The following is a 27,887-nucleotide window of genomic DNA, read 5'->3' as shown; positions in this document are numbered from 1 at the left end:
AGGTATGTAACATCTGTAATCTCGTAGACTACCATGGGGAAGACTGTTTCCAGGAACGTTTTGGGTTCAGGTGCCATAGAGGATGAGAAAGATGTTAACCCTTTGCTCATTCATGCATTCATATCTTTATTCCAGAAACATCCAGTGAGCACCATGGTGAATCTGACACCATGCTAGATAAATGTTAGGGACACGAGTAATTGCGGTATAATATGGTATAGCCTGCAGTGGTTGCATAATGCTGTGAGGTTACAAGGGAGAGGATGATTAACCTCTAATGTGATGAGTCATAGAACACTTTATAGAGGAGGTGATATTTGAACTGAGTCTCGAAGAATGGTAACAATTTCCTGGACAGGAGGGAGAGTGGGAGGAGCATATCAGGTAGACAGTTTCCATATCGCATGTATAACAATATGAAAAAACACCATATAGTCTGGAAATGGCTGAGTGATCTGTTGGAGCTGGAACACAGAGGGCAGAGGGAGGAGTGGGGAATGGGAGGAGACGAGGCTGGAAGAATAGCTGCCTCAAGAGTCTCGTAAGCCACAGTTCAGCAGTATACATGTTACATGGAGAATGACATATCGGATGTGTATTTCAGGAACAGAAGTCAGTTTGCAGCGTGTATGATGGGTTAAGGGAGGGAGAGGCTGGAGGCAGGGAGGCCAACTAGGAAGTTATTTTAGTTTTCCAGGTAAGCAATAAGGGCCTGTAGTCGTAGTCGTGATAGAAAGGAGGAAACAGCATGAGAGATTCAGGAGGATTTTGGTGGCCATTTGGTGGTGGGAGTTGAGAATGATTCCTGTGACTTTTTTTTTTTTTTTGCTTGAATGGTTGGAGTTGCTCCCATTCATCAAAATAGACATTGTAGGAGAAAGAGTATGTTGGAGATAAACCCCTGGGGAAATAATCTGAATGTGTGCACTTCAACTGTACCACTACTAGGTGGAAATGTGTCAGAGCGGTTGGAAACGTGACTCTGAGGCTTCTGAAGTTATTAGCATGTCAGTAGATGAGATTACCTGAGAAGAGTATGTGACCAGAAAAAAGAGATGCCGGCTGAGGAGAGAACCCTGGGGGACAGAAACGTGTTTTTGTGCTGGGGAGAGAAAGAAGAGCCAGTGGAGAAGAGAATGAAGCAGCAGCGGTCAGAGCAGCAGAAACTCCCCTGAGAGAAGGCTGTGGTAGAAGTCAGTAGAGGAGAAAACTCTTGGGAAGGGAAGGAGCAAACCACGGAGTGAAATGTTGCAGGGTTCAGTAAGATAAAGAATGAACAGAGGCCTAGAGGGTGGCCATCGGGAGGTCACTGGGGGCCCTGGGGAGAACAGGTTCTGCGGAGATGTGAGCCTCATCCGTCTCTCTCTTGGTCCTCCTTCCGCCTTGTGGTGGGAGGATTCTCCAGCTGCCAGGCCTCAGCACACTTCTGTCTGTCCGTTCTCCCCATGACCCCATCTGCCCCTTGGCTTCGGTCTCTTCTCTACAGCTAACATTGTATGTTCACAAAGCTCCTTAGACTTCACTGAGCCCTCTCCCACTTGCCCTCATCCCATCTGATGACAACTGACTGGTAGGCAAAGCAGATGCTACCCCGGCCCGTTCCCTGGTCTTTGTTTTCTAGTGCTGACCTTCCTGCCGGCCCTAGTTTCTCATTTCTGACTGCCTGCTGGAGATCCTCGACTTTCACCTGGCATCCCAGATGCATGGCCAAGCCAAAATTCTTCAGCTCTTTTTCCCTCCCCGGTTCCTTCTTTTGGTGTCCTTGTTTTTCATGATGGTGCTACTTTTCTTCATGTCACCCTGGAGTCACCACTCTCCCACTCTTCCCACCTCCTCTGCAGTCTTCTTCACATTTGCCTGCCCTTTGTAGTCCTCCTGCCCACCCTAGTCTGAGGTCTGTCACCAGAGCCTGTCTCCCAGGCTGTGGCAGTAGCCTCTCCCACTGCATTCTCTCCAGCTTCCTAAGACAGTACTGTAGTCTTATCATTCCTCTGCTCAGAAACTCGTGGTGGCCCTTTCCTTCCTCATTTCAGATTCCTTGGCCGGCATTCAGGGTCCTCTGTAGCCGACTCCTCCGTCGTCTTCTCACCTCTCTCCTGTGCATCCCCATGTTCTGGCTCGGGGACACTGCTCAGTGTTCCCTAAACGGGCCCTATGCTTTCTCCCCTCTGGACTTCCTTCAGGCCGTTTTCTCCGTCTAGAATACATAGTCATCCCCACCTCAACCCTGCTATTCACCTCCCTTTTAAAAGTTATTTTGGAATATTTAAGATAGAAAGTTTATAAAGAATAACATACACATCTGTGGATCCACCACTCAGCTGAAGAAATCCCATTCCCCTTCATTCCAGAGGTAATCACTATTTGAAAGCTGGTATTTCTCACTCCTGGTCATTCGATACACCCCTTTTTAAAATAGAAGGAAGTATAGGAGATGTGTAGAAAGCTAAAGGAAGGGAGGCTTTTAAGCTTTCCACTTGAGCAGATGATAACCCTTGGGCAGTATAATTTGGTTCTAGGATTAGGACTGCTGACGCGATGAGAAATGTGCTGTGTATACAGTTTTCATTTTCTGACGATAAGTCAGAAACAGTACGTTCTTCCTGGATTAAATTCAAGGAGAAATTTGTTGATAGGGTTTTGTCTAAAAGATAGGAACATAGTGATCCAATTCTTCAGGCAGAGTATCACCCGAAGATTCTAGAAGGCCTTCTATAAAGAGAGAACACGTATTAACTTTTGCAGGGTAAAGGTGAGGACCTAGAATGTCGAGATCTGTTTGCTTTGCTTTGTGATGGTTTCCCGGTACAGAGACAGGACTTGGAGAATCAAGATGGATGGGTGACCAACATATCCATCAGACCCTGTCTCTCAGCCACTTCTGAAAAGAGCTTCCGACAGGCGCTAGGTATCATGCGGCCCAAGAGCTGGGCATCTGGCAAGTGTGGCGGCACTTAGGTTCCATAGTCTCTCTAACTGGCTGAAGTTGGAGCTGTAAGCCTTGGACACCACCCAGAAGGGAGGCAGAGTTTACCTGCCATTGTGGACATTTCAAAGCCAGACCTATATTCTTTCCCAGAGGGAAGGCCCGCCCACTTCATTACAAGCATGAACAAAGAGGATTCCTGTAGTGTTTTTCTTTTCAAGAGAATACATTGGAAACTTTTCAAGGTTGTTCTTTTTTAGCTCCTTCTGCCTAGTGGATTTGGCAGTTCTTTTCATTTTAAAGTAGGTGAAATAAGGTAAAAAGACTGTAATAAAACCATCCCAGTGTGTCTGTAAGGAAGAACATAGGATCCGTTAACTATAGGTGTTCTTTTAAATTTCAGTCTTAAATCATCTCTTTATATTACTGCTGCAAAGCAGATGCTGTTTTCAGGTTAAATACAAATGCTTCCTGCTGATCATCTAGGTTTCTTTGCCTCTGTCCCCATTCTCAGTTTGCCAGCCTCCAAACTGGAGAGTCTGTGGGCTACTGCGCCTTGATGTGGAAAGTCATGAATGAATTTAATGAATTGGTTCCACTACAAGTTCAGGCTTTCAGACCTCAGAAAGGGCCTTGTCGCTGCTTTGGCAACTCTTTTCGTCTCGGACTGACTTCTCGTTACCTCCCCTACTGCATCAGTGACAGACCTTCCATGTTCTTTTATTGACCTGTCTGTTGCTCTGTTGAAAAGTGGAAAGTCGTCCTCACTGAGCTCCCATGAATTCCCTCTCCCACCTGATGATGTCTGTTTTCCCCGGCCTTTCCTCCTCCTCTCCCATCTGAGAGGAAGGAACCAGACGTCTTCTTTCCCACAGCGAGTCCCTCGACTTGAGCCTTGCTCCTTTCTCCGTTTACTCCTCTGGAGCCCAGGTGCCCCATCACTTGTTCTGAGTCTGACATTTGTGGTTTTCCTGCCCCGCTTCCCCCATAGCTCTGTTCAAGTCTCTTTATTTTAAAACACTTTCTTGCATCCCGTCTACCCCCTGATTCTACTATCCTTTTTCTTCCCCTTCTTTGCCAGACTTCTTTAAACTTAGTCCACACATGCTGCTTCCACTTCCGGGCCATTCACTCCTTCACTTCTTGTGGTCTGGCTTCTGTTCCTTATTGAAACTACTCTTTCACTGCTCAACTCTAGTGGCCTTGGTTGAGTCCTCAGCTTCTTAACTTCTCTGTAGCCATGGGTATTGTTCAGTATTCCTGTCTTCTTTGTCATTTTCTTCATGTATTCTTGGCTCTTTTCCTACTTCCACCTTTATCGCAGTTCAGTTTTTTCTTCTTACCTCCTAAATGTATATTTGCCCTGGAGTTCTGTCCTTACCCTCTTCTTTCTCAATTGTCAGTTGCTTTCCAATTCTGTAGCTCCAGTCCTGATCTTTCATTCTTCATTCATTGACTATTTGAGAGCTTGCAATGTGTCAGGCACCATGCCAGGCATGAGGATATAGTGGTGCGCACAGCAAACAGCCTCTCCCTCGTGAAGCTTTAGTTCTGATGGGACTGACAGGCATTAATCAGATCATCACACCAGTGTATAAGAGCAAGCTGCAAGAAGTGTTGCATGGGAGTAGTACAGGAGTGCAATAGCTTGAGGAGCCTGGGAAATTGTCCTGAGAAAATGATGCTTGACCCGTGGTCTGAAGAAGGAATAGGAGTTACCTAGTGCTTGGCAGGGGCTGGGTTGGAGAGAATAAGCTGAGAGAACAGCATTTGAGAGGCCCTGAGACCGAAGGGAACATGAAAAGATGACTGTGTGGCTGGGTTGGGTGTGAGGAGAATGGTGAGTGAGGAGCAGAGGAGGTAGGTGGTAGCCAAATGACCTCAGTTTGTAGACCCTGTTAAGGATTTAGATTTTTAGAGTTCACCAATGAAAAGCTTCAGAAGTGACTTAAACAGAGGAATGATAGCATCCGATTTACTTTTGTAAGAGATCACCCAGGCTACTGTGTGGAGGGCGGATTGTGAGAGGAGCGACAATAGATGCAGAGACCACTGGGCCAATTCCAGTGGTCCGGAGAAGTTGCTGGTGGAGATGGAGAGAGGATGACAGATTGGAGATTGATTGAAGAGGTAAACCTGGGAGATTGGATTAAGGATAACATACAAGGGATGTCGGGATGACTCCTAGGTTTCCACTGTCGTAAGTGGGTGGATGGAGTGCCAGGCACTGAGATAGGAAGATGTGTTTCATTCTGGACATTGTGAGTTTGAGGGGCCTTTGGGATCTCTCCAAGTTCTGTATTTCCAGCTGCCTCCTGGATACCTGTACTTGATTAATTTATCATAACCTCAAACTCAGGGTATCTAAAATTGACAATGTTAACCTTTCTCTAAGATCCCCTCCTATGTTCTTCACATCTCTTAGTGGGGCCACCTTCATCCCAGACACTTGGGCCTAAATCTGAGTCATCTTTGATTCTTCCCCAGTGGCTCATCTCCTTCTTTTGCTTTCCGCTCGGTCACTCTCCACTTTCAGATCCTCATAGCTTCTCACTTGCACTAAAACATTAGCTTCTAGGATTCCGAGGAATGGGCGTAGCGCTCTCCTTGGTGGTGCAGAGTGCTCAGTGCTGCTAGATGCATCTTCATAAGGCGCCATTCTGTCATTGCATTCCTCTTCTCAAAACTCGTTCTGTGGATCCCAGTCGCCCTGGTCTAAGCTCTGTGGTACTCCCCAGGGAATCCCCCTGCTACCTTACCTTAAACCTGGCCCGCTTGTTTTTTTATAAACCCCCCCCCCACCACCGTGCTTTCCCACATGTGTAGCTGATATCACTGTTACTTGTTTTTAGAACACCAATCTCCAGCTGCTATTATTCCACCCTTTAAGGATCACCTTTGTCGTTGCCATCGCCACAGAACCTTCATGTGACCCAATCAATAAGAAATTGTCTTGCCCTCCTCTGACCTCTCATTCCACTTTGTCTGGATTTTTTTTTTTTTTTTTTGTGGCTCTTGGTACTTGCAACCTAGCATTGTGGCTATTCAGGTACACATGTCTTATCTCCCAGACTGGGCCCTGAGCTCTGTGAGGGCAGTGTCTGCATCTTATTTATCTCTGCGGTCCTCACCATCTGGTATAATTTCTGTTACTCAGTATATACTCCAGAGAGAGCGTGAATGAATGCATCTTTTTAGATTTTTTTTAATTTACTTCTCAACTATTTTAGATACTTGGAGGTACAGAGGCACAGAATTTTGAGTTAGAATGGACCTTTGAGAATCCTTAAATATTTAATGATGTTTAGATAGTGATGACTCAGGTTTCTAGAGAGTTAAGCTAATTTTCCCATTCCTGGATCTTCCAGTTTGGCCTGCTGGCTTATCTGATCTTGAACTTGTCATTTGAGGAGAACGTGGCAAGTAGCCTCATTACACCGTGGGTGCCTTTGGCCAGGAGCTGGCTAGTTCTCCTCAGTGTCCCATTTTCTGTTTTGTCTTGGGTCAGGCAATCAGAGCTATAGAATTCACTCTATAGAGGGACAAAGGATAGCAAAGGAGGTCTCGTCTCACTTTTAATTCTTCTGCTTTTTTTTTTCCTTTTTTTGAGCAAGATTAGCCCTGAGCTAGCATCTGCTGCCAATCCTCTTTTTGCTGAGGAAGACTGGCCCTGAGCTAACATCTGTGTCCATCTTCCTCTACTTTATATGTGGCAAGCCTGCCACATCACGGCTTGCCAAGCGGTGCCATGTCCGCACCTGGGATCTGAACCAGCAAACCCCGGGCCACCAAAGTGGAACACGTGACCTTAACCGCTGAGCCACTGGGCTGGCCTCTGCTTTTTTGTTTTTCATTCTTGCTTCCATGTTGATATTAGAGTATCAGACTTTTATTTAGTGTCTAGTCTATGTATTTTTAGATGTAAGTTTGACATTTAGGAATATTGTTGAACTGGACACTCATAAATCTCAATATAATCTAAGCATAATAACAGACTACTTGATAGTATGTTTTTAATACCTAGATTATATTGAGAAGTAAATACATTATAATATGCAGCTATATGTGGACACAGTTAATTGAGTAGTGTCTTGTTTCTCTAGGCATTTGTATTTCAGTCATGTAGTGAGGTGTCTTCACCCCATGCCAACCGCTAAAGAATGCCTTATTATAGGTACCAACAGAAACACCTGCAGCTGCTTGCTAGAGCATACTGATCCACTATATTTGCAGAGCACAGTTGTATCTTCCAAATGCTAAGATATTCTCTGCTATAATAATAGTAATAACTTCATTGTTTTCTAGCTACCATGTGGTAGGCACCATGCCAGGTACTTTTAAACCCATTGTCTCTGATCATCCCTATTTTACAGGTAAATGTGGCTGAGAGATACAGTAACTTGCCAAAGTCATCCAGCTGATAACGTCAAAATTCAGATTTAACCAGTTTTGTCCAACTTAAGAGCTTGTGCTCTTTTCTTGACACCATGATAACCATACTCTTACACTTTTTAAACTTTTTATTTTGAAATAATTATGAACTCTCAAGAACTTGGCAAAATAGTACAGGGAGGTGCTGTGTACGCATCACCCAGCTTCTCCAGTAACCGTACTGCTTTATCAAAACCAGGAAGTTGATTGGCACCAGTCAGTTAACCAAGACTCTTGACTGTGCTTGAATTTCGCCAGTTTTTTTGTGCACTCATTTTTTTCATGTTTTTTGTATACAATTCTATGACGTTTGATCCCATGTATAAATTCATGTAATTGCCACCAGCAATCAAGATGTACAACTCCTTTGTCACCACAAAAGAACTCCCTCATGCTGCCCCTTTATGGCCACAGCCTCCTTCCCCTCAACCCCTGGCAAGCACTTCTCTGTTCTCCATCGCTACAATTTTGTCATTTAAAGAATGTTATAAATGGAATCATACAGCACTTGATCTTTTGAGACTGGCTTTAGCCCCTCAGCATAATGCCCAGAAGATTCTGCCAGGTTGTTTCGTGTGTGTTTCCATAGTTCATTCATTTTTGTAGGTGAGCAATATCCCATGGCATGAATGCACCACGGTCGTATACTTTTTGACTTTCTAGAATGCCCATGAGCTATATTTATATTTCATGAAGAAATGGTTAGTTTTTTTTATTGTATTCTAAGGAGAAGGATTTAAAGTAAAAGAAAAACTTAACTTTATTTCTATCCCCCAAAAGGACATCTTTTAAAGAACAAAAATTCAGTGAGCACCTTTTAAAGTTTTTCTTGATTTATCAAAGTTATCTCACACAGCATTAAAGAAAATATTGTAATTAAAAAGTTTGTGGAGGCCTTCCTATCTTTCTCCATATGAATATATATTTTATTTTATTGTAGTCACAGTGTATTTCGTATGCTGCTTTTTTCCACTTAAACTTATTTTCCCATGTACTGTAATTATTCTAGTAGCTGCATGTCTGTTCCATCGAGTGGACTAACTGCACTTTTCTCTACCCTGATGCCTACCGCTGGTTCTGTTGAGCATCTTCATGCATATAGCTTTTCCTCCTGGTGCCTGATAGCTGCAAGATAAGTTCTTAGGAGTGCAGTTGTGGAGTGAAAGGGTAGGACCATTTTTATGGCTCTTTTGATGTGTGTTCCCAGACCTTGGCTTGAATCTCACCCCTTCCCCCATGTTTAGTAAGCAAGTTACTGAAGCCTTTTAAAGCCTTGGTTGCCATGTCATGAAACAAGGATACTTCACCTATGTCCAGAATGGTCGTGAGGATAAAATGAGACGATGCGTGCAAAGCCCCTGTGGCAGTACCTGGAACAAACAAGGTATTCCATACATGGCAGCTGCTTTAATCTTGTTGCGATGATTGTGGTGTGACTTCACTACTGTGATTCCGTCGCGCCATCAGTCTTGTGGACCCCTGGCACCCAGCACTGGATAAGGATCGGTGGAGAAGCATTGTTAGGTGTTCAGGCCCTTCTCCTTTGGGAAGTGCACCCATGGCTAAAATAGGCACTACTTCCAGATGCTTCGTTTCTAGTACAGGAATACAGACATGTACATTCATGGCAACAAGGCAGAGTGAAGCGAGTGGGGTGACAGCAGACTGCATCAAGTGTTGTAGGACTTCCAAGGAGGAAGCGATTAATTCTGTCTGATCTAATGGGGAAACGGGCTTCGTGAGAGGTGATGCTTGCTGAGCCAGGGCTTAAGCCATGGGGAGAATTTTGGTAGTTGGGAGAGCTAGATCATCCTAAGCAAAGGGAAGACCAGGCACAAAGCACAGAGGCCTGATTGTAGACGAAATGTTTGCAGAACGGTGAGGTGGTCGCTTGCGGCGCACAGAATGTTGTGGGAGAGCAGCCTGCAGAGACAGGCTGGAAGCGACATCACGGGGCCTTTGAATTGTGTCCCTGGGCATTTAGTCTTTATTCTGTAGGCAATGCAGAATGGCAGATGTTTGGGGATGCATTTTGGTTGCATCATTGACTATCTTAATGCTTGCTCTTTCGTGTGTGATCTCTGTCATGCTTTTGTTCGTAAAAAGTGGTAAAAGGGCCAAAGTAAAAATGACCTGAAAGCATACGGTTGTTTTTTATATGTTTTTGAAGTCCGAATTAAACTGACAGAAATACTGACTTTTGTGTTTTTGTTCATTACAGGATTCTGCTCTCATACTTGATGTTCCTCTGGGTGTGATCTCGAGAATTGAAAAAATGGGAGGCGCGACAAGTAGAGGAGAAAATTCCTATGGTCTAGATATTACTTGTAAAGTAAGAGATTCAGTACTTTCTTATGCAAAAAAAGGCACATTAGTGTTGAATGATAAGTAAAAACTTAATGTGGGTTTAAAAAAAACATCAAAGACCCCTGTTATCTAAGGCGTTGGCATGGTTCTTCCCTCATGATCAAGCTTTCCCAAACTGCCTGGGGAAATAGTTGCTATAAAAGGGACCCTCTGTTGTCACCAAGTGTGAGGGCTCTAACTGGTAGTTTGTTAGCTTGACTGAGTGGGAGGAAATCTTTATAGATAAAATTTCACACTTTTTAGTTTTTGTCCCAGCTTACTTCATGTGATGTGTTACCAGCTAGACACCTTCACCCCGTGACAGGAAGGAGTACTACAAGAGCTCTCGCCCTCTGTGAACAGGATGTGCTCTGACCTCTAACGAACTTTCTAACTTCTGTTTAGAGGTAGTAGCCTGACATTTTGTTTTGGCATGGTGAGCGGTGGAGATGTAATGATACAGTGTACTCAGTTACAGTAGTGATCGTTACTGAGCATCTCTGTCAGCCCAAACAGGGGCTAAGAGCTTTACGTTTAATCCTCAGAGAGGGACAGTGGTGTCCCCATTTTATAGATGGAGAGCCTGAGGATAAGGACAGTTGGACAACTTAGCTAAGATTATCCAACACTTGGCAAAGTTGGGGTGCAAATACAGTGAGATAAGCATTTTGAAAACAAAAGAATAAACTTTCTGGCAAGAAAACTTGCTTTCCAGGCATTGAGTATCAGAAGAGTACAATCCGTAGAAAAATACCCAATCCTAGAAAAAGCTAGAGGGCATTTGGAAGTCCCCTGTCCTAGTGGTTCTCACGCCTGCTTGCGTATCAGGGTAAGCTGGGAAACCTTTTTTAAAAATTTAGATCTTTGGGTTCTACTCCAAATCCTACTGTAAGATAATCTCTGAAGGCTTGGGCCCAGAAGGTTGGGCCTCTTTCAAGTCTCTCCAGTGACTGAATGATCAGTCTAGTACCAGGGTCAGCACACTTTTTCTGTCAAGGGCCAGGTAGCAAATATTTTAGGCTTTGTGGGACAGTAGGATCTCTGTCATACGTTCTTCTTTGTGTTTTGTTTTTTCAACCCTTTTAAAATATGAAAGACATTCTTAGCTTGAAGCCCATACGAAGAGTGACATGGGCTAAAGTTTTCTGACTCCTGGCCAGTCCAAGTCCTTCATTCTATGGATGGGGAGATGCGGCTTTGCTAAGCAGGATTACTTGCCTAGGGTTGTGCAAGGAGCCAGTGGAAGAGCCAGAGTTCAAACCCAAGTCTCTTTTTCCTAGTCTTATGCACTGTGATTTCTTAAAACCAATCTCCTATCCTTTTGTTTGGATTATGAATACAGTATTGTTTGTCTCCAGTTTATAAAAGATCAAGACTAGTTCACTATCAGAAACCGGAGGATTATGTCATTGTTAGACTTGAATTGAAATTCTCCATTATTCCCCACCTTGGCTTTTTTTTGGTTTTTGTTTTAATCTGAGCTACCTTAATGCCTTATCTACAATACCTTTATAAGGCCTTATCTATCTACCCTTTGGGGCCTAGAAATACGGGGATTTACTTTTAAGGGAGGGTTTTGCATTTTGCATTAAAGGACATGTGGGAGTAGAGTGTTATATTACAGTACTCAAGGGAAAATGGGGTTGCTATTTTGATGAAGTGACTTTCATTCTAATACATTTTTAAAATAATCCTATTTGTTACTTTATCAATAAGAAAAACTTGTATTTAAATATTAATCCCCCCAAATTAATAAGACAGACCACATTCTTACCCTTTGACTGTTTATTCTAAGAACAAAGGACTCAGGAACAACTGACCAGGCCTAATTCTCAAGTGTGACATGTGTATTTCTTGGAATTAGCACTGAGCCCAAAGACGATGGCCTAGAACAATGTTGTAGCACAACCTTTTAACCCAATTATCTCCCTGGAAACGCCGATGTCTCAAGAGGCGAATTCCATTTTCTCAGTAACAGGCCTGAAGTTGATAGACAGGGAATCTGCTACGGTGGGATAGACTCTCTCTCCTCCCCTCTCTCTCATAGGTCAGCTTTCATCTGCAGTCAGTAACCATAATAACAGTTGCGTTTCTTTCCCCAAACAAATAGTTATAATTCCCTACAAATTTGGTTCTACCAGTTCTGCGTATGGGCATTTCTGCTTGCCAGTAGCAACTTTCACATGGCGGATGTTGTCCCAGTGGATGTTGTCTAGCAACAGAGGAGAAGGTAGCTCTGAATCTGTGAATTCTTACCACCAACACCCGCCCTAGCCCCATACCAGGCCCTGCTGACACCTCGGAGCTTTAACAACAAAGCAAAGTCAAAACATACCACCACAAAGTCTTCTCTCTTCTTCCACACCTCACCCCCATGTACTTGGTTTAAAGAGAGTGTATTTTGAAGTCAGCAGTGATGGGGGTTGTTTTTTAGAAATGCATTATAGAAATGATGCCTCAGTAAATTAGTCCTTTAGCATTGTTGATATGGGGGTGTGTTCACTTCTACTCATTTATTATAGCAAGGCTTGGTGCATCGCCATATGACCCAGTTGTTAAATAGGCCGAGGGTCTGACTGCGAGACTCATGCCACAACACAACGCTCTTTCCCAGGTGTCCTTCCCTGTCGAGCCAGGCCCTAAGGAGACCAGGGGGAACATACCAGTTAGTAGATGCTCATATTTCTGTTACAAGTTTGGTGACCTGCCACCTGTGAGTCATTTGCCTTTTCCACTTCAATTTTCTTGTTGGCAAGATGAGATAGTAATTCTTTCTGTCCTTTAATTACATCGAATCCAATGACAAAAAGAAGTTGCTTGAAGCCCTCGTGCTTTGGCACATTGAAAGTAGTTGTTTTGAATCACTGATAGATCAGAATAAATATTTATCTAGAAATGGTCTAATTTCTGGCTGAGTGATTAAGAGGATGATGTTACAGAGTTATCATCTGACCCGAGGCTGTTAGGAAGACAGTGGCTCACAGGTCTTTGAGCCCTGAGGATCCCTGGCTGTCCCGTACTGTACTTGGGGCTCATTGCAAACCCTTTAAAAGCATATCATCTTATTGCAATGATTTTTTTCCTTCTGCTTGACTAGTGCTTTGCTTCATGAGCCAAAAACTCATATCTCAGTTTTCTTTTTTTAAAAAAGATTTTATTTTTCCTTTTTCTCCCTAAAGACCCCCAGTACATAGTTGTATATTTTAGTTGTGGGTCCTTCTAGTTGTGGCATGTGGGACGCCGCCTCAGCATGGCTTGATGAGCGGTGCCATGTCCACACCCAGGATTCGAACCAGCAAAACCCTGGGCCCTTGAAGCGGAGCGTGCGAACTTAACTGCTCAGCCACAGGGCTGGCCCCTCAGTTTTCTTGAAATATGTTGTGAATTGGTTTTTGGATTTTATTCAGTTACATGCTTTTAAAAATGAAAGCACAGAATCCTGGAGCTGGCAAGGCCCAATAGATAGCATCTGTATGCAGTGATCAGTCTTGGGTGGTTCCTTAGAGTCTAGTTCTTTACACTTCCTTCGCTGCTGCTTGCATTTTGGAATGTCTTGTGTATGTCAAGGCCTTTGGTGGTCCTTCACAGTAAAGACTTAGGAAGGTTTAAGAGTGCTCTTGAGATAATAAATGAAAAATCACTGAGAAATATGAAGATTGTGACATCTAAGAGAACATGGACTGGGTCTGTCTCACTCCTGAAGAATCCCAAGGGCCCAGCGCTGTGCTCAGTTTCCTGAATTGAAAGTGCACTGCAGAATGGAGCATTTTTAGTGCTCAGCCATCACTCAGTCACAGCACCATGATTGATTTAAGAGGCAACCTAAAACCTCTAGCTTTGAAATTAAGATAGACTGTTATATATTTTAATATATAATACAAATTGATATTTAAGGGAACTTATTTTGTTTGGATTCAATTTAAAAGGATGTTTTCCTGATTATTAAAGAAATATGTACTGGAAACTACCTTTAAAATCTGATTTCAAGCATTAATTTTTAGTACCTGGAAGCATAGTCACTCCTAATATGGAGTACTTTAATGTGGTTTATCTAGAACTCTGTGAAAGTAAAATTGTATAGTAAAAGTATATTATATTACTTGTAATGAGAGCTTAAAATGCCAGTCATTTCCTAATTTTTAAGTGAGACTTTACAGTAAAAGCATGAGGAGAGAGGGAGAGCTTCTGTATTTTAATGACATGTTTGACAATTCTGAGATTATATTTGATAGCAGATACACATTTGAGAAGTTCTATGAATAAAATACTGCTTTATTATTAAAATACCTTGGAAAGCAGGTAAAGTAGGTAGACGCAGAGATGACGTGCAAGGCAGGGATTGATCTCTCGTTAGAAAGTGCACATCAGCTCTCTCTTCTCTGGAGCACAGGCTGCCTTGTCTGTGTTCACGACTATCATGGGAATATTTTCAGGTGTTCTTAAACTGGATATTTCAAAATATCATACAAAACAAAGTTGTTTTCTTAGTAATCTAGATGAATTGCCCTTTCAGGTAAGTGCATCTTCTTCTCCCTTCGTTGACCAGAAGAGTTTTTGCTAACAAAGGTGACTTTGTTTGAAGACTGAACTGTCGAATTTCTCCTCTGCCTCCTAGGACATGAGAAACCTAAGGTTCGCACTGAAGCAGGAAGGCCACAGCAGAAGAGATATGTTTGAGATCCTCACGAGACACGCCTTTCCCCTGGCCCACAGTCTGGTAAATTCCAGGGTTCTCCTCAGTGTCTTTCATTTAGTCTCTGTGCTGCGCTTCCCGGTGTGATGTGTGTGCGAGGGTGTTTATTAAAGACGATCGAACCATTCCCAGAGGGAGTAGGCCTCTCCTCTGCTGGGCTGTGTGGGATGGCTCACCCCGGTGACTGAACTGCAGTGCCCATGAGGCACATCGGAGCCCCGCACGAGCCTGGGAGCTCCACCCAGAGCTGGTTGTGCTCTCCCCCGCTGAGCGCGCCCTCAGTCATGGCCAGCCCCCTTAAAAAGGCATAAGGTAACGAGCTGGACCGTGGGTGCCATAGTGCAACACTGGGAAGTCACACCCCAGAGTTCGTTCCTCTCAGCTTAGGAGCTGACGAGCGGTGCGTGTCAGGCTTTTGCGGCACCTGTTCTAAATGGGAACAAGTCCTCTGAGCTCTAATGCCATTTAAGCAAAGGCGCTTCTAAAATCCAGATACGTTGTCTAGGTACTGCAGGCAGTTGCTGAATAGAGCAGGTTTATTTTTTTAAAAGAATGACATTTTAGGTGTTATTTGCTAGTGTTTAGTATATATTTGGCAGGACAGACTTATTATGCATTTAATTACTTACAATTTATGACTTAGTAAATAACAAGCTTCGGGATGTGTATACCTAGAACTTTTCCTTCCCGTTCACCAGACTGCAGGAGTAATCTTACTTTGTTTCACCGTGTGACTGAGATAAAGCTTTCCCTGCATCTTGCTCTTGAACAGTCTTCCTTTCTAGTCTGGCTTCTCCTTGCCTTCTGTTTTGCTGTCATGCCTTGCTTGCATCTTCTTACCGCTCTTCTTCTCCACTGCTGGACTCTACACAAACTTGGAGGTAAACACCTGCTAAGGGGAAAGCAAGGAAATCATTCTTTTAAAAAGTATATATATAAACACCTTTAAGTATAGGATAAATACGCTACTGGCTAGACTGAAGATGTTGAAAGAGGTCATTCAATAGAAGAGCTGCTTTGTAATGTAACTCTTCTTCCTGTGGCTGTCTTTTAATTTTTTTTTTTTTTTTTGGAATAAAGGCCTGAGATTTTTTTCTAGTGAGATGAGGCTTCTCTCTTCCCAAATTTCATTGGCAGTTGTTTTAGTCAAGGGAAATTCATGGTTGACGGAAAGGACACTTATACAAAGACTGTGCAACTCCAGAAGGATATGAAGTACTCATCATGAGTCACGTATTGATTATAGATGCAAACGTAATGTTTAATAACAAATGCAATGATATCATAGAGTTGAATACATTTTCAGCCTTTTCTCAGTTTTTGATTAAATATGTGATTTAAGAGATATTTCAGTATTAAATACTTTCTAACTATTGGGATAAAAAGAGTTTTATGGGAACACATCTTCAAAATTATTCTGACAGTGAGAATGTAAGTCTAATCCATGAAAATTCAGTTAGGGAATGTATTCTGTCTTGGGTTTTGTATATCTGGCCCTAAATTATCAGAAATTTAAAGAATGGCTCATATAGCAGGTTTGAAGGAGCTGAGGCCCCAGCCCCTCTCCTACAAGATCTTCTTTCTCCATCAGCCATCCCCTTTCTCTGGCACCTTCTGTCTCTTTTAAGGTTTACTCCCTTAAAAAAGTCAAGTCTTGGCCTAGCTTTCCCCTAAACTACTGTCCCATCTCTAACTTCAGTCCAGGCTTCTGGAAAGAATAGTTTATCCTCATCTCTAGTTCATTCATTGCTCCAACCCATTCCAGTATCCAGCTTTATTGCAGGCACCTTCTTGGAACCCAGGACCTCTTAGTGGCCAAATCTAGTGGCTCACGTCAATCTTCATTCTGTTTGATTTCTCCCAGCATTCAACAAGTTTGACCACCGTCTTCTTGCAAACCTTGGTTTCTGTGTTACTCTACCATCTTGACTGTTCCTCCCCACCACACAGGGTTGCCATGTGCTCCTCTGGTATACATAGGACTTTCTCAACTTGGAGTCTTTGGTTTTCCTATCCTCTTTACCTGAAGTCCCCTTGTCTCTTTAAACCCCGTCCTCCACCATCTTGCTCAGTCCTAGGTTCTTTTCCGTGCCATGTGCGTTTCCCCGGTGGGAGTTCATCTTACCTCTCATTTGCTAGACTTTGCAGGTCCCTCTGTTAGAGCACTTATCTCAGTCTGCCTTATGGAATAATTACGTAGTAATTGCCTGTCCCCCCTGCTATCCTGTGAGCTTCTCAAGGCAGGGGTCAGCATTTCTTTTTCTCTCTAGCCTCAGCATAATGACTTCTGCATAATGTATAATGACACTTTTTTATTCAACTCCGGTTTAGTAGAAAGTGGAGGAAAGATCCATTTTATGAAAACAAATGGGGTAGATTTCTGGATCTAGCACCAGAGCTTGGGATTCTGGATTGCTGTCATTGGAGTGGTCCACAGAGGGGTTGATTTCTCAAGTCTGTGGTACTTTGCTTATTTTTCATATCTGAGCTGGGAATCCCTACTTCTTCCTTTAGGAAATCAATAAGTGACACACTGGAGAAAAAAATGTGAACTGAATTGCTCATACAAAGTTTTGGAAAATTACATTCTTTAAGTTTTAACCACTAAAAGTCATCTTTAAAAAAAGTTAAACTAGTTACCAAAACAATACAAGATACAGATAAAAACAGATCAGCTATTGACATGGCTTTCCGAGTATCAGTCCCTGCTAGTCCAGTCAACATGCGCGGTGTGTCATAAATCGAGTTTGTTTCAGGACACTGTGTTGGATGGTGTCGGGGAGCCGTGCGGACAGATGAGAAGTAGTGCAGGATGAATGATACCTAGTCCCATTTGGTGATGTGACAGAAGTGATAGGACAAGTGCATGTGGCCCTGATATAGGATAGTTTACATTCAGTGATGTAAGAGAGATGCAGAGGAAGTCGACTGGGAAGTCACAGGAAGAAGAGCACATCCAACCTACATTGGGAAAGCCTGCCTGGAATTGATAGCTGTTTAGGTTGGGCCTTGAAGGATATTCATTTCCAGTGGGCGAGGATGGTGGAGGAAGTGGAATTGCAGGTAAAGGCAAGACCCTGACCCTCGACATAATAGAGGGAAAGCTGGAAGCATTGCGGAGTGTCTATGAGGGTAGCCAGTGATGTTTGGCTGGAGCATGGGGAAGAGGAGCAGATCTAGGGTCATCCAGTGGAGGGTCTTGCTGGGGTAAGGAGCTGGTGCTTTGGGAAGTAGCAGAAACAAGTGATAAGAATGAATACATCCTGAAGAACAGATGGGAGTAGAGAGCTCATGAAGCTAGGGAGGGGAGGCAGAGGGCCTGGCGAGAGGGCCCGAGGAGGAAGGAATGATGAGCTCTGTTTTGTTCACGTGGCAGTTGGTGTCTTTTGACAGAATTTACAGCAGCAGTTGCAGGCCTGCCCCTCAGAAAAGAGTCTAGAGATGTATATTTAGAATTGTGGTTCTTAATCTGTTTGGAATCATGGATTCCTTTGATAATATGGTGTAAATTATGGTTTCCCATCCCCTGAAAAGTGCACTTATGTACAAAACTTTATATAAAATGTTGGGTGCCTCCAAGCCCCTCTGAAGCTCATCTGTGGGTCCCAGGTTAAGTAACGCTGGGGTGCAGTAGAGAAGTCCAAACGAGATCCTTGGGGAAGGGCAGCTTGTAGTGAGCCAGGATGGGAAGGAACCGGCGAAGCAAACGAGAAGGGTTGGAGAGGTGAGAGAAGAACCTGCAGGGTGCGGTGGGCAGAGGGCCAAATGCAGAGGGAGGTTAAGAAGATGGCCCTGGGTGTGCGACACTGTGGAGGGTTGAGGAGAGGGGAGGGTCAGGAGGAGTCCTTCAGAGATGATGATATTGAGCTCCCTGGGGACCGGACCCTGTAACTCTCAACTGCTTGAGGTTGGGACCTTCTTTCCTTCTCTTTGTATCCCTGCTGCCTAGTACAGGGCCTGGCATACATTTGGTGACCCTTTTTGAATCCAGGAAAATGATCTGAGTGGAGAGGACAGAAGCCAGTTTGTGGGGGCTTAAAGAGAGAGTAGGTGGTGGTTAAAAAAAGAACAAAAAACAGTGGTAGCAGCCAGGTTGAGAGAAGACGTGTTTTCCTTAGAATCTGAGAAAGGTGAGTGAATATATTTGTGGGCAGGGCAAGGAGTCTTGCCTCTTTTTGAGGCAAGAGAGAGAAGGGCTCCTTTCTTGAGCAGCCTCCTGGGGAAGGCAGAGGGGGATGGGATTAAGCCCAGTTTGTGGGGCAGTTTTGGAAAGGAGAAAGGACAATTATTCCTCTGAGACAGGAGGGGAAGGAAAGTTTCCAAACTGCCACAGTGGGGAATGCGAGAGTGGGCCAAAAAGGGATTTCCTGGAAGCGTCATGTAAGCCTGATTGCATTGAACAATACAAAGGGCCCCTGCCGGAAAAATGGCACTTTGTTAATATCAGGGAAACTGTTAAACCAGCTGCAGATTATCCCAGTGGTTTTTATGGGCATTCGAAGTCAGAAGTAAACTTGCTGTTGTATCCTTGAAATGGCGTCCAGAGGCCTGGAGAGCTGGGTTCCAAATCCAGCCATGGGGTCAGAGTGGGCTTTTCCTTTCAGACCACACTTTGGCTCTCTCTTGCCTCCTTCCCCATTAGTATTTTCACCACTCAGTGTGTTCAACTTTGAATGGAATTGAAGCAGTGTTGCCACACACAGTCAACGCCAAACCGTTCACTTGACTGTGTAGTGTGTCAATCCAGTAAGACTTGAAAACTATTCAGATGACATTTTCTATTTCAGCCAACGCATTTGTTTTCTTGTTTTATTTTTGCTTTGCTTTTCAAAAACAAGAAATTGTACCAATTTCTCAAACTGCTTTGTAACTCCATACGAGTTTTAGGTAAATGATACATTTTTATATGTGGAATGCTTATGATGTGATGGTAATTTTTTGTTAAAGCAGGAACAAAAATTGTGTACATACGAACAGAGCCTGATAGCGCTACAGAAGAATAGAGTTTGATTGTTAGGGTGGAGCGGTAATGCCATAGTTCCTCTTTCATTGATTTCCTTTATCATTTGCTCATTTTTTACTCAGATGGGATAATCATGGGTAACAGAAATTTTAGATGAGGGTTTTTAAACTGTAAATGCCAACCTATCTTTGAGTCATGAAATCAGTTTACTAGGTTGCAACCAGCATTTTTAAATAGAAGAGACGAGAAAATATTAACATGATAACATATAATATGGAGAAGTATGGTTTCATGAAACGTTTCTTTCAGTTACCTATGTGTGCGTGTCTGGGTCATGATGTAAAGTGTGTGGCTTTCTGTTAATCATGGTCTAGAAAGTTTGAAAAACAGCTTTTAGATCACGGTAGAATATGTATAATAAAGTGCAATTTTAAGTTAATTTAGGCATTAATAAAGTCACATAAATCTATCTTTATAACTACAGGCATGCATGGATTTTCTTGAATTTTGTTTAAGTGAAAGGCTTGACTTTATGACTAAACTCCTGGGCTGTAGACTCCCATAAGGGAAGTGAGAGCTCAAAGAAGTGGAGCCTGAGCCCTGGCTGCTGGGCTCACAGCAGCCACTGATGAGGGACACCTGGTGAGAGCCCTTGTTTGCAGAGCCCTCTGGTGTGTGGTCCTGAGCACGTGCCATGGGGTCCAGTAGCCCGTGTCTGAATCTGGCTCAGTCTCATACCTGCTTGGACACTTTGAAAGTCACGTAGTATTTATGTGCTTCAGTGTTCTCCTCTGTAATGGGGATAATGACAGTCTCGCCTCCATAGGGTTTTTGTGAGCCTTAGATGTAAAGTGCTCACAACAGTACCTGGCACGCAGGAGGTGCCCAATAAATGTCAGCTGTTCTGTTATTACTGCACCATTTTCCCAGCAGGTGCAAAGCACCAGGATGATTACCCCAACACACATTTTTCCAAGAATGTTAATAAAGTAATTGTGATAATATGTGGGGCACTTTAAGCCCTTTAAAAGAAAGATGCTATATAGATAAAGGTTAGTATTCTTATTAACGAATGATTGGTTGTAACTTGATAAAGGATTAGTCGAAAGTCTTCAATTTCAGAGTATTAAATCAGAAAACATCTTAACTAGAAATGTGAGCTACGGGTAGCAGTGATATGTAATAAATAGAATTCTTCAGAAACTTTTCCATTTGTTTTCTTTCCGCCTTTTGACCCTGTGCAGGCCTACTGCTTTCAGGGTAATGGGGCTCATTCAGGTTTGTGTTTCTGCACTTGCCGTTTTTCTATGTCATTCTGAATTAAACTCTTTGGCATTGCAGTATTTTCAACTTGTTGTTATTCTCTGAGCTGATTAGCAGTCATATAGTGGCAAAGTTTTTTGGTGTTTTTTTGTTTTAGTAAATTTGACCTTCTTATGGGCGGTAGAAATAGACACAGGAGAGAAGACTTGCTGGCTCTAATTTTGAGAGAGAAGCAACTGGGTTGCAAGGCCTTTTCTGTGGAGACCAGCTGCCTTCCCCGGACTGATGGCACAGTGCTTTCTGCTGTGAGGATGGAAGCACTGTCTCAGAGACAGCAGCACCTCTGAGAGCAGGGCCCGTCTGCATCTGCAGGGGTTGGTTGCTGCTGCCTTTGGTTTTCATAGTCTTTGCCTAGCTTTGGTGAGCCACATCAAACCCTGTCATGTGGCTTAAGTGCTGTACCATTTCTACCTTGTGTCCCCTCTTGCTCTACTCCAATTGCACTTGCTTATAAAAATGATTACATAAAAATTACTAAAGTTGGTTATGGGGGTGTACATCTTTTTTGATCATTTGAATGAGAGGTATAAATGATCCTACCAGTAGAGAATTAACAACATAGGGTACTTTTTCCTATGCCTTCATTTTTCAGTTCAGAAATGGGGAAATTTTTATAAAGTGCTTTGAGATTTTAAACCAGACTGAAATTTAGTGGACTCTTACTTTCTAGGTTGATCACAGAATTAATAGACAAAAGCAAATAGCTCATTTTCAGGTGTGTATTGAAATGAGAAGTAATGTTGCATGCGCGTGCACGCCCTCCCCGCCCCCATGCTCTGCAGCCTAGGTTTGCCCTTAGGACTGCAGTATGTTTTAGTTCTCTATTTTCTTTTTGGCCAGGACTTTTTTCTTGAATAAACAGTAAACTTGACTAATTGAGTGTCTAATCATGCTTTTCAGTCTCCTCCCTTCCTGCCTCCTCCAAGACTTGGCCCTCTGTTCTCTCTCAGCCTCTCTCCACTGCCTCTCCGCCTGGCCTTCAGAGGTGCTCAGCCCTTCTCCCTGCTCCCCATCTCCTGGAACTGTGGGCCCTCTTGGACTGCCCTCCGCATTGCCAGCTGTGTTCAGAAGCATAGAAGTCACTGCCTGTCTGCGCGTCCTCAGCGGCCACTCCCTTCGTAACTCATAGTCTGACTTCTGGCCCTCCTACCTAAGGGAAACTATTCTTTTAAAAAATAAAAGTGACTCAAGACCCTAGAAGTTCTCAAGCTCGGTAGTCTGTGAGACCTCAGCCTTTTCCACTGTGCCATCATTTGACTCTTAACCACCGTTCCTTTCAAAGCTTTTCTTAAAATATTGAGTAGCTACAAGAGAATGTTTGTAAAATATATGTAAAATCTAAAGAGTTAGGGTCTATGGAGCATCCCTTTGTCTCCTAGGATGTGGTGTCTCCCGCTTCGTTCACCATGTCTCTCTTCAGACATGCCTGGTCTGCTGAGTTCTTTTTTGCTGCCTCATGGTATGTAGTTTCCTGGGCTGATTTGTGATTATTGCCTGTGAACTCACATTCATTGGACCTTTATCTGTGGGAATACTGAGGCCAGGATTAAGGCAGTTTTACATTTCCTTCTGCTAGGCATCTTAGGGAACTACCATCCTGGGACAGTTAGAAATGAAATTCTCTGCTTGATGTTTTTTGGACCATCCAAGTTTTCTGAGTTCAGGCTGCAAAGTGGTTAAGGGCTGCCTTGTGGCTACAAATTCCTGGCAGGGGACAGCAGTGGAGATCTTTTTCCTTCCTTGCTCAGCACCAATAATCCAGGCAGGTGAGTGCCTTTGGAGTCTCAGGTGGTTATTTCCCATCCGTCCTCCTCCTGAGGTCGCAGCCCTTGGGAGGCCAAGCTTCGCTGAAGGGTGTTTCCAGTTTGACACCCATCTTGGCGTCTTGGGTGCGCCCGGAGCTTTATGGCCTAGCCCCTGTACCCCAAGAGACCATGGAAGCCAAGTGTGTGAGTGCCCTGAAGCCAAAAGCCAGTGCACTCCTCTTGCTCTCTGCATTCCTATTGGTCGTCAGTTTTTGACTTCTGAGTATTTATTCCTCCCTAGCCAGCTCATTAGTGCACTTTTTCTTTTTTTTTTTTTTTTGAGGAAGCTTAGGCCTGAGCTAACTGCTGCCAATCCTCCTCTTTTTGCTGAGGAAGACTGGCCCTGAGCTCGCATCCGTGCCCATCTTCCTCTACTTTATATGTGGGATGCCTGCCACAGCATGGTGTGCCAAGCGGTGCCATGTCTGTACCCAGGATCCCAACCGGTGAACCCCAGGCCGCCAAAGCAGAAAGTGTGGACTTAACCACTGCTCCACCAGGCTGGCCCTAGTGCACTTTTTCAAAGATTTCTGTGGTATCCAGCATTTTTAGATGTTTTCAGCAGAAGTTTCAGGCCATCTAGACCATCACGCTTCCAGACACCTCTCCCTGCCGCTTCTGAGATCGGAATTGCCTGGCCCTCCCACCTCGCTAGCTGCTTTCTGCCTCCTCTGCTTCCTTCTGCTGTCTAAATGTGGGTTTTCTAGAAAAGTCCATGCTTCCCCTCCTCCTTCCTCTGTGCTATCTCCTCAGCAATCTTTCTCACTCTCCTGTCGACCAGTGTTGCCTTTCTGAGCATGGCTTCCAGACCTATCACTTCCTGTTTCCCTTTAGCCCCTACATACCTTCAACTGACCCCTAAATGCTTGTTTAAAATTACTCTCTCATCCTTCCCCCAAACCTACTCCTCAAGTGCTCTCAGTTTCTCTAATGGGATCTCCCCCTTGTCCTCTAAAATCAAGGTCATTGGAAGATTTCCGTTTTCCTTAACGTTACTAAACCCAGGGCATCTTTCCTGCCGCCTGACTTAGTTCAGGTTTCCATCTCTTCCCTCCTATACTGTTGGAATGGTGCTTTATGCTGGAATGGTGTTATACCATTTGGAATGGTACCATTGGAATGAAACTGCTTGTCATTTTCCTGCCTCCATCCTGTCTCCTGTCCAGGCCATCCCTACGTGTGCCTTCTCTCAGATTAATTTCCCTGGGACACAGCTCTGATTCACTCCTTCCCTTGCTCTCGAAACTTCAACGGTTCAGTGTAAACACAGCCTCTGCCTCCTCCACAGCGTGGCCCCCGCTCTCAACAGTCACTGTTTTTCTACCCCTCCTAGACTCTGGCAGCGAGACTGAGGTCTTTGCTGATGGCCACGTATTCTCTGAGTTTGGCTACCATTTGTGCCTTTTTGTCATCATTGTTAGGTCCGAAGTTGTCTTCTCCTTCCAGGGTAGTTCAAATGCTATCAGCGTCCTTCCAGACATCCTCTGGAGCCCCACAGTGCTTTATCTGTCCCTCTCATGGCATTTACCACTTTCCTCTTTACATGACCGACAGTTGTGCCCTCCTCATCTCTCTCCTTCGGAGGATTTCTAACTCCTTAAAGATGGCGGCTGCATCTTACTCATTTCTCCACCCTTCCCTCCACTTAATGCTTTGTTCACAGTAGGCTCTTGGTAAATGTTTGTTGAGTGAGTATACTAATGGCAGTAGAGTGAATGGTTAGGGACTAGCAGCAACCAAGTCATCAATAAGTATATTTTGCTGTTTAGAAAGGTCATTTACTCAACAAGCATCTACTTTAAATTTTTTTTAAATAGCTAATGTCTGCCCATGATTGGAAATTCAGGAAGTATAACAGAGTATTGTTATAGACTGAATGTTTGTGTCCCTCTAAACTCACATGTTGAAGCCCTGGCGATCAAAGTATTTGGAGGCGGGGCTTTTGCGAGGTGATGAGGTCATGGGGGTGGAGCCCTATGATGGGACTAGCGCTCTTATGAGAAGAGGAAGGAACCAGAGCTCGCTCTGTCCACCACGTGAGGTACAGCAAGAAGGCTGCCTGTTGTAAACCAGGAAGCAGCCTCTTACCAGAATGTGACCTGCTGCCACCCTGATCTTGGACTTCCAGCCTCCAGAACTGTGAGAAATACGCGTTTGTTGTTTTAAGCCCCTCAGTCTATGGTATCTTGTTATAGCAGCTTGAACTGGTTAAGACAGGTACACGGTAAAAATATCTCCCTCCTAGCGCCCTTCAGGCACCCCTTTCCCCTCCTCACAGACAATCAGTGTTTTCAGTCTATGGCTATCTACCCAGTGGCAGTTGAGACCTATGCAGGCAACTTGTTATTTACATCCTTTCCCCCTTTAACCCTAGTGGTAGTGTGCTATATACGTTCTTCCGTACCTTGCTGTTTAAATTCCCCAATAGATACTGTCCAGTGGATGGGCTACTCCACTCTATTTATGACTGCACAGTATTCTGTTGACTGTACCATACTTTATTTATTCAGTCCTCTATTGATGGATATTGAAATTATTTCCAATCATTTGCTATTATATAAACTACTACAGTGGATAACTTTGCATATACGTCCACCATTTTCTATGTGTTCACGTATATTTTAGGATAAATTCTTAGAAGTAGAATTACTCATATAGCCAAATTCTGCTTCATGGAAGATGTACTGGCTCTCACTCCCACACGCAGCACGTCAAGAGTGCCTGTTTCCAGACATCCTCTCCAACTGTATTTATTTCTGTAGCTGCTGTAACAAATCACCACAAATTCAGTGGCTTATAAAAACTTGAGTCTATCGTCTTACAGTTCTGGAGGTCAGAAGTCCAAAATGAATCTCGTGGGGCTAAGATCAAGGTGTGGACCGGGCTGTCTTCCTCCTAGAGGCTCTAGGGGAGAATCCAATCCTTGCGTTTTCCAGCTTCTAGAGGCCACCACGTTCCTTGGCTCGTGGCCCCTTCCTCCATCTTCAGAGCCAGCAACAGTGGGTCAAGTCCTTCAGATCACTCTGACTTTGCTTCCATGATCACATCTCCTTCTCTGATTCTGATTCTTCAGCCTCCTCCTTCCACTTTTAAGGACCTTTATGATTACATTAGGAGCACTCCAGAAATCCGGGGTAATCTTCCTATCTTAAAGTCAGCTGATTAGCAATTTTAATTCTGTCTGCAACCTTAATTCCTCTTTGCTGTGTATGGTAGCATAACACAGGTCCCAAGGATTAGGACATAGACATCTTTGGGAGGCCCTTATTTTGCTTGCCATGCCAATCCAGTCTGCTTTCTAATTTTTTTGTCTTCGCTAATCTAACAGGAGACAATGTAGATTATAGTTTTATTTTGTGTTTATCTTATTTGAGTGAAATTGAATATTTTTTGGCTTGAGCTATTTGTATTTCTTTTTCTTCATTCTCTGTATCTTCTGCCCATTTTTCTTTTGGGGTTTTGGTCTTTTTCTTGTTAGTTATAGGAACTCTTTATGTAATAGCTATACTGACTTGTAATATGAGTTGCAAATATCTTTCCCATGTCTTTTTACTTTGCTTATGGTAGCTTTTGCTATGGAGAGTTTTTTAAATGTTTATTTGGTAGAATTTATTAATTTTTTTCTTTTTTTGTATGTGACAGAGGTCCCTTAGACCACCCCAGGTTCGGTGATTCACTAGGAGAACTCACAGGACTCAGCACATAGTCGTCCTCACAAATGTGATTCATTATAGCAAAAGGAACAGGTACATGGGGCAACGACTAGGGGAAACCAGGCACAAGCTTCCAGAGTCCTTTCCCAGTGGAGTCACGCAGGATGCGCTTAATTTCTCCAGCAGCGAGTTGTGACGCCACCTGGGAACTGTTACCAACAAGAGAAGGTCGTTAGAGACTCAGTGCCCAGGGTTTTCTTGAGGGGCTGGTCATATAGACAACCTCTGCCTGGTACGTACCAACAGTCCAGATCCCAGAAGGAAAGCAGGGGTCCGGCATAAACATTAAGGTTTCCAGAAACATTTAGGCAGAGTGAGCCACTCTTATCAGTTAGGGAATGGAGAGAACTCCTCCAAAATCCAGGTTCCCAGAGGCCAGCCAAGGGTCACCCGTGCATGAAGGCCTTTCTAAGTATCGCAGTCTCAGACCAGCTAGCTGAACTCTTTCCTGCACACTTTTCTTTTATAGTTTCTGGGTTTTAAATCCCAGTTAGGAAGGTCTGCCCCACTCAGAGTTATAAAAGAATTATCCTATTATTTCCTCTATTACTTTAATTTCTTTTTTAAAATTTAAATATTTGATCCATTTGGAATTTATTTATGATTACCGTGTAAGATATGGATCCAGCTGTTTTTTCCCCTGTTGCTGCAACACCATTTGTTGACTAATCCACTGATTTGAAGTACTGCCTCTGTTGTGTGCTGAATTCCTATATGCATTTGGTTTTATTTCTGAACATTTCTTTTCTTGGATCAGTCACTCTTCATGTACCCGTAACAGTCTTTTAACTAGTGAGGACTTTTCTTTTCGTTCCTTTCCTCCCTACTTTTGCTCCACAGGCATTTGCAGGATGCCTACATTGTGGCTAGGTGCAGAGAGCTGGAGATGATACCCACTCCCTGTCCCCAAGGAGCACAGTTTTCCTGAGTGATGTGGATAGACAGATGCATATGCGCAGGATGTCAGGGGAGCCAAAAGTAGGCACTTGGTATTGAAAGTAGGTGCCTGGTATCGAGGAAGCCTTCCTGGAGGAGGCAAATCCTGAAAGATGAGTAGGAGTGTTAGCCAGGCAGAAATGTACATGGCAAACTGAAGGAAAAGTGTTTGCAAATGCGAAAAGGCTGGACTGCATAGGGGTTGGTGTGTGTGTGGGTGTAGTGGCAAGAGATGGTACTGGAGGAGGAGGCTGGGAAGGCTTTTGGGAAGGCTCCTGAAGCTTGCAGCGCCTAACATGCCCCCCTAGGAAGTTTTGCTTTTTATCTGAAGGTGAGTGGGGAACCATTGAACAGGTTTAAGCAGGAAAGTGACATGATTTGATGTCTGTTTCAGAAACATTACTTGAGCTGCAGCATGCAGAATGGATGGAGAGGGGAAGGATTCCATTTCTGGGGATGTTTGTCAGTCACTTAGGTGCTTGACAATGAGGGCTTGCAATGTGGCAATCAAGAGGGACAGTAGAGAATGGATTTGAGAAAGATCTAGAAGATAAGATCAGTTGAATTTGTTGATTGAATATAGTTATGAAGGGGGATGGGATGATAAATAGGGAAGAATCCAGTCTGGATAACCAGGTGAATGGTGGGGCCAGTGGTTGAGATGGGGAATGTAGGAGGGGAATGAGGAAGAGGCAACGAGTCCCATTCTAGATATGCTGAGTTGCAGGTATCTATGGGACAACCAGGTATA

General features: G+C 43.7%; 1 protein-coding gene across 4 annotated transcripts in view; it reads left to right on the top strand.

The window, feature by feature from the left end:
• The window catches only part of MTM1 (myotubularin 1), a 97,955-nt gene that overhangs the window by 31,180 nt on the left and 38,888 nt on the right, over positions 1–27,887 (top strand). For all 4 annotated transcript variants that reach the window (XM_046673875.1, XM_046673874.1, XM_046673873.1 and 1 more), the window contains 2 exons: positions 9,579–9,689; positions 14,319–14,420. In XM_046673875.1, the coding sequence (XP_046529831.1) occupies positions 9,579–9,689; positions 14,319–14,420 (213 nt within the window). The remainder of the gene's footprint in view (positions 1–9,578; positions 9,690–14,318; positions 14,421–27,887) is intronic.

This window comes from Equus quagga, chromosome 10, assembly GCF_021613505.1.
Source record: "Equus quagga isolate Etosha38 chromosome 10, UCLA_HA_Equagga_1.0, whole genome shotgun sequence".
NCBI lineage: Eukaryota > Metazoa > Chordata > Mammalia > Perissodactyla > Equidae > Equus > Equus quagga.
The sequence above is the reverse complement of the archived record's forward strand: the minus strand, read 5'-3'. Positions and strand labels throughout refer to the sequence as shown.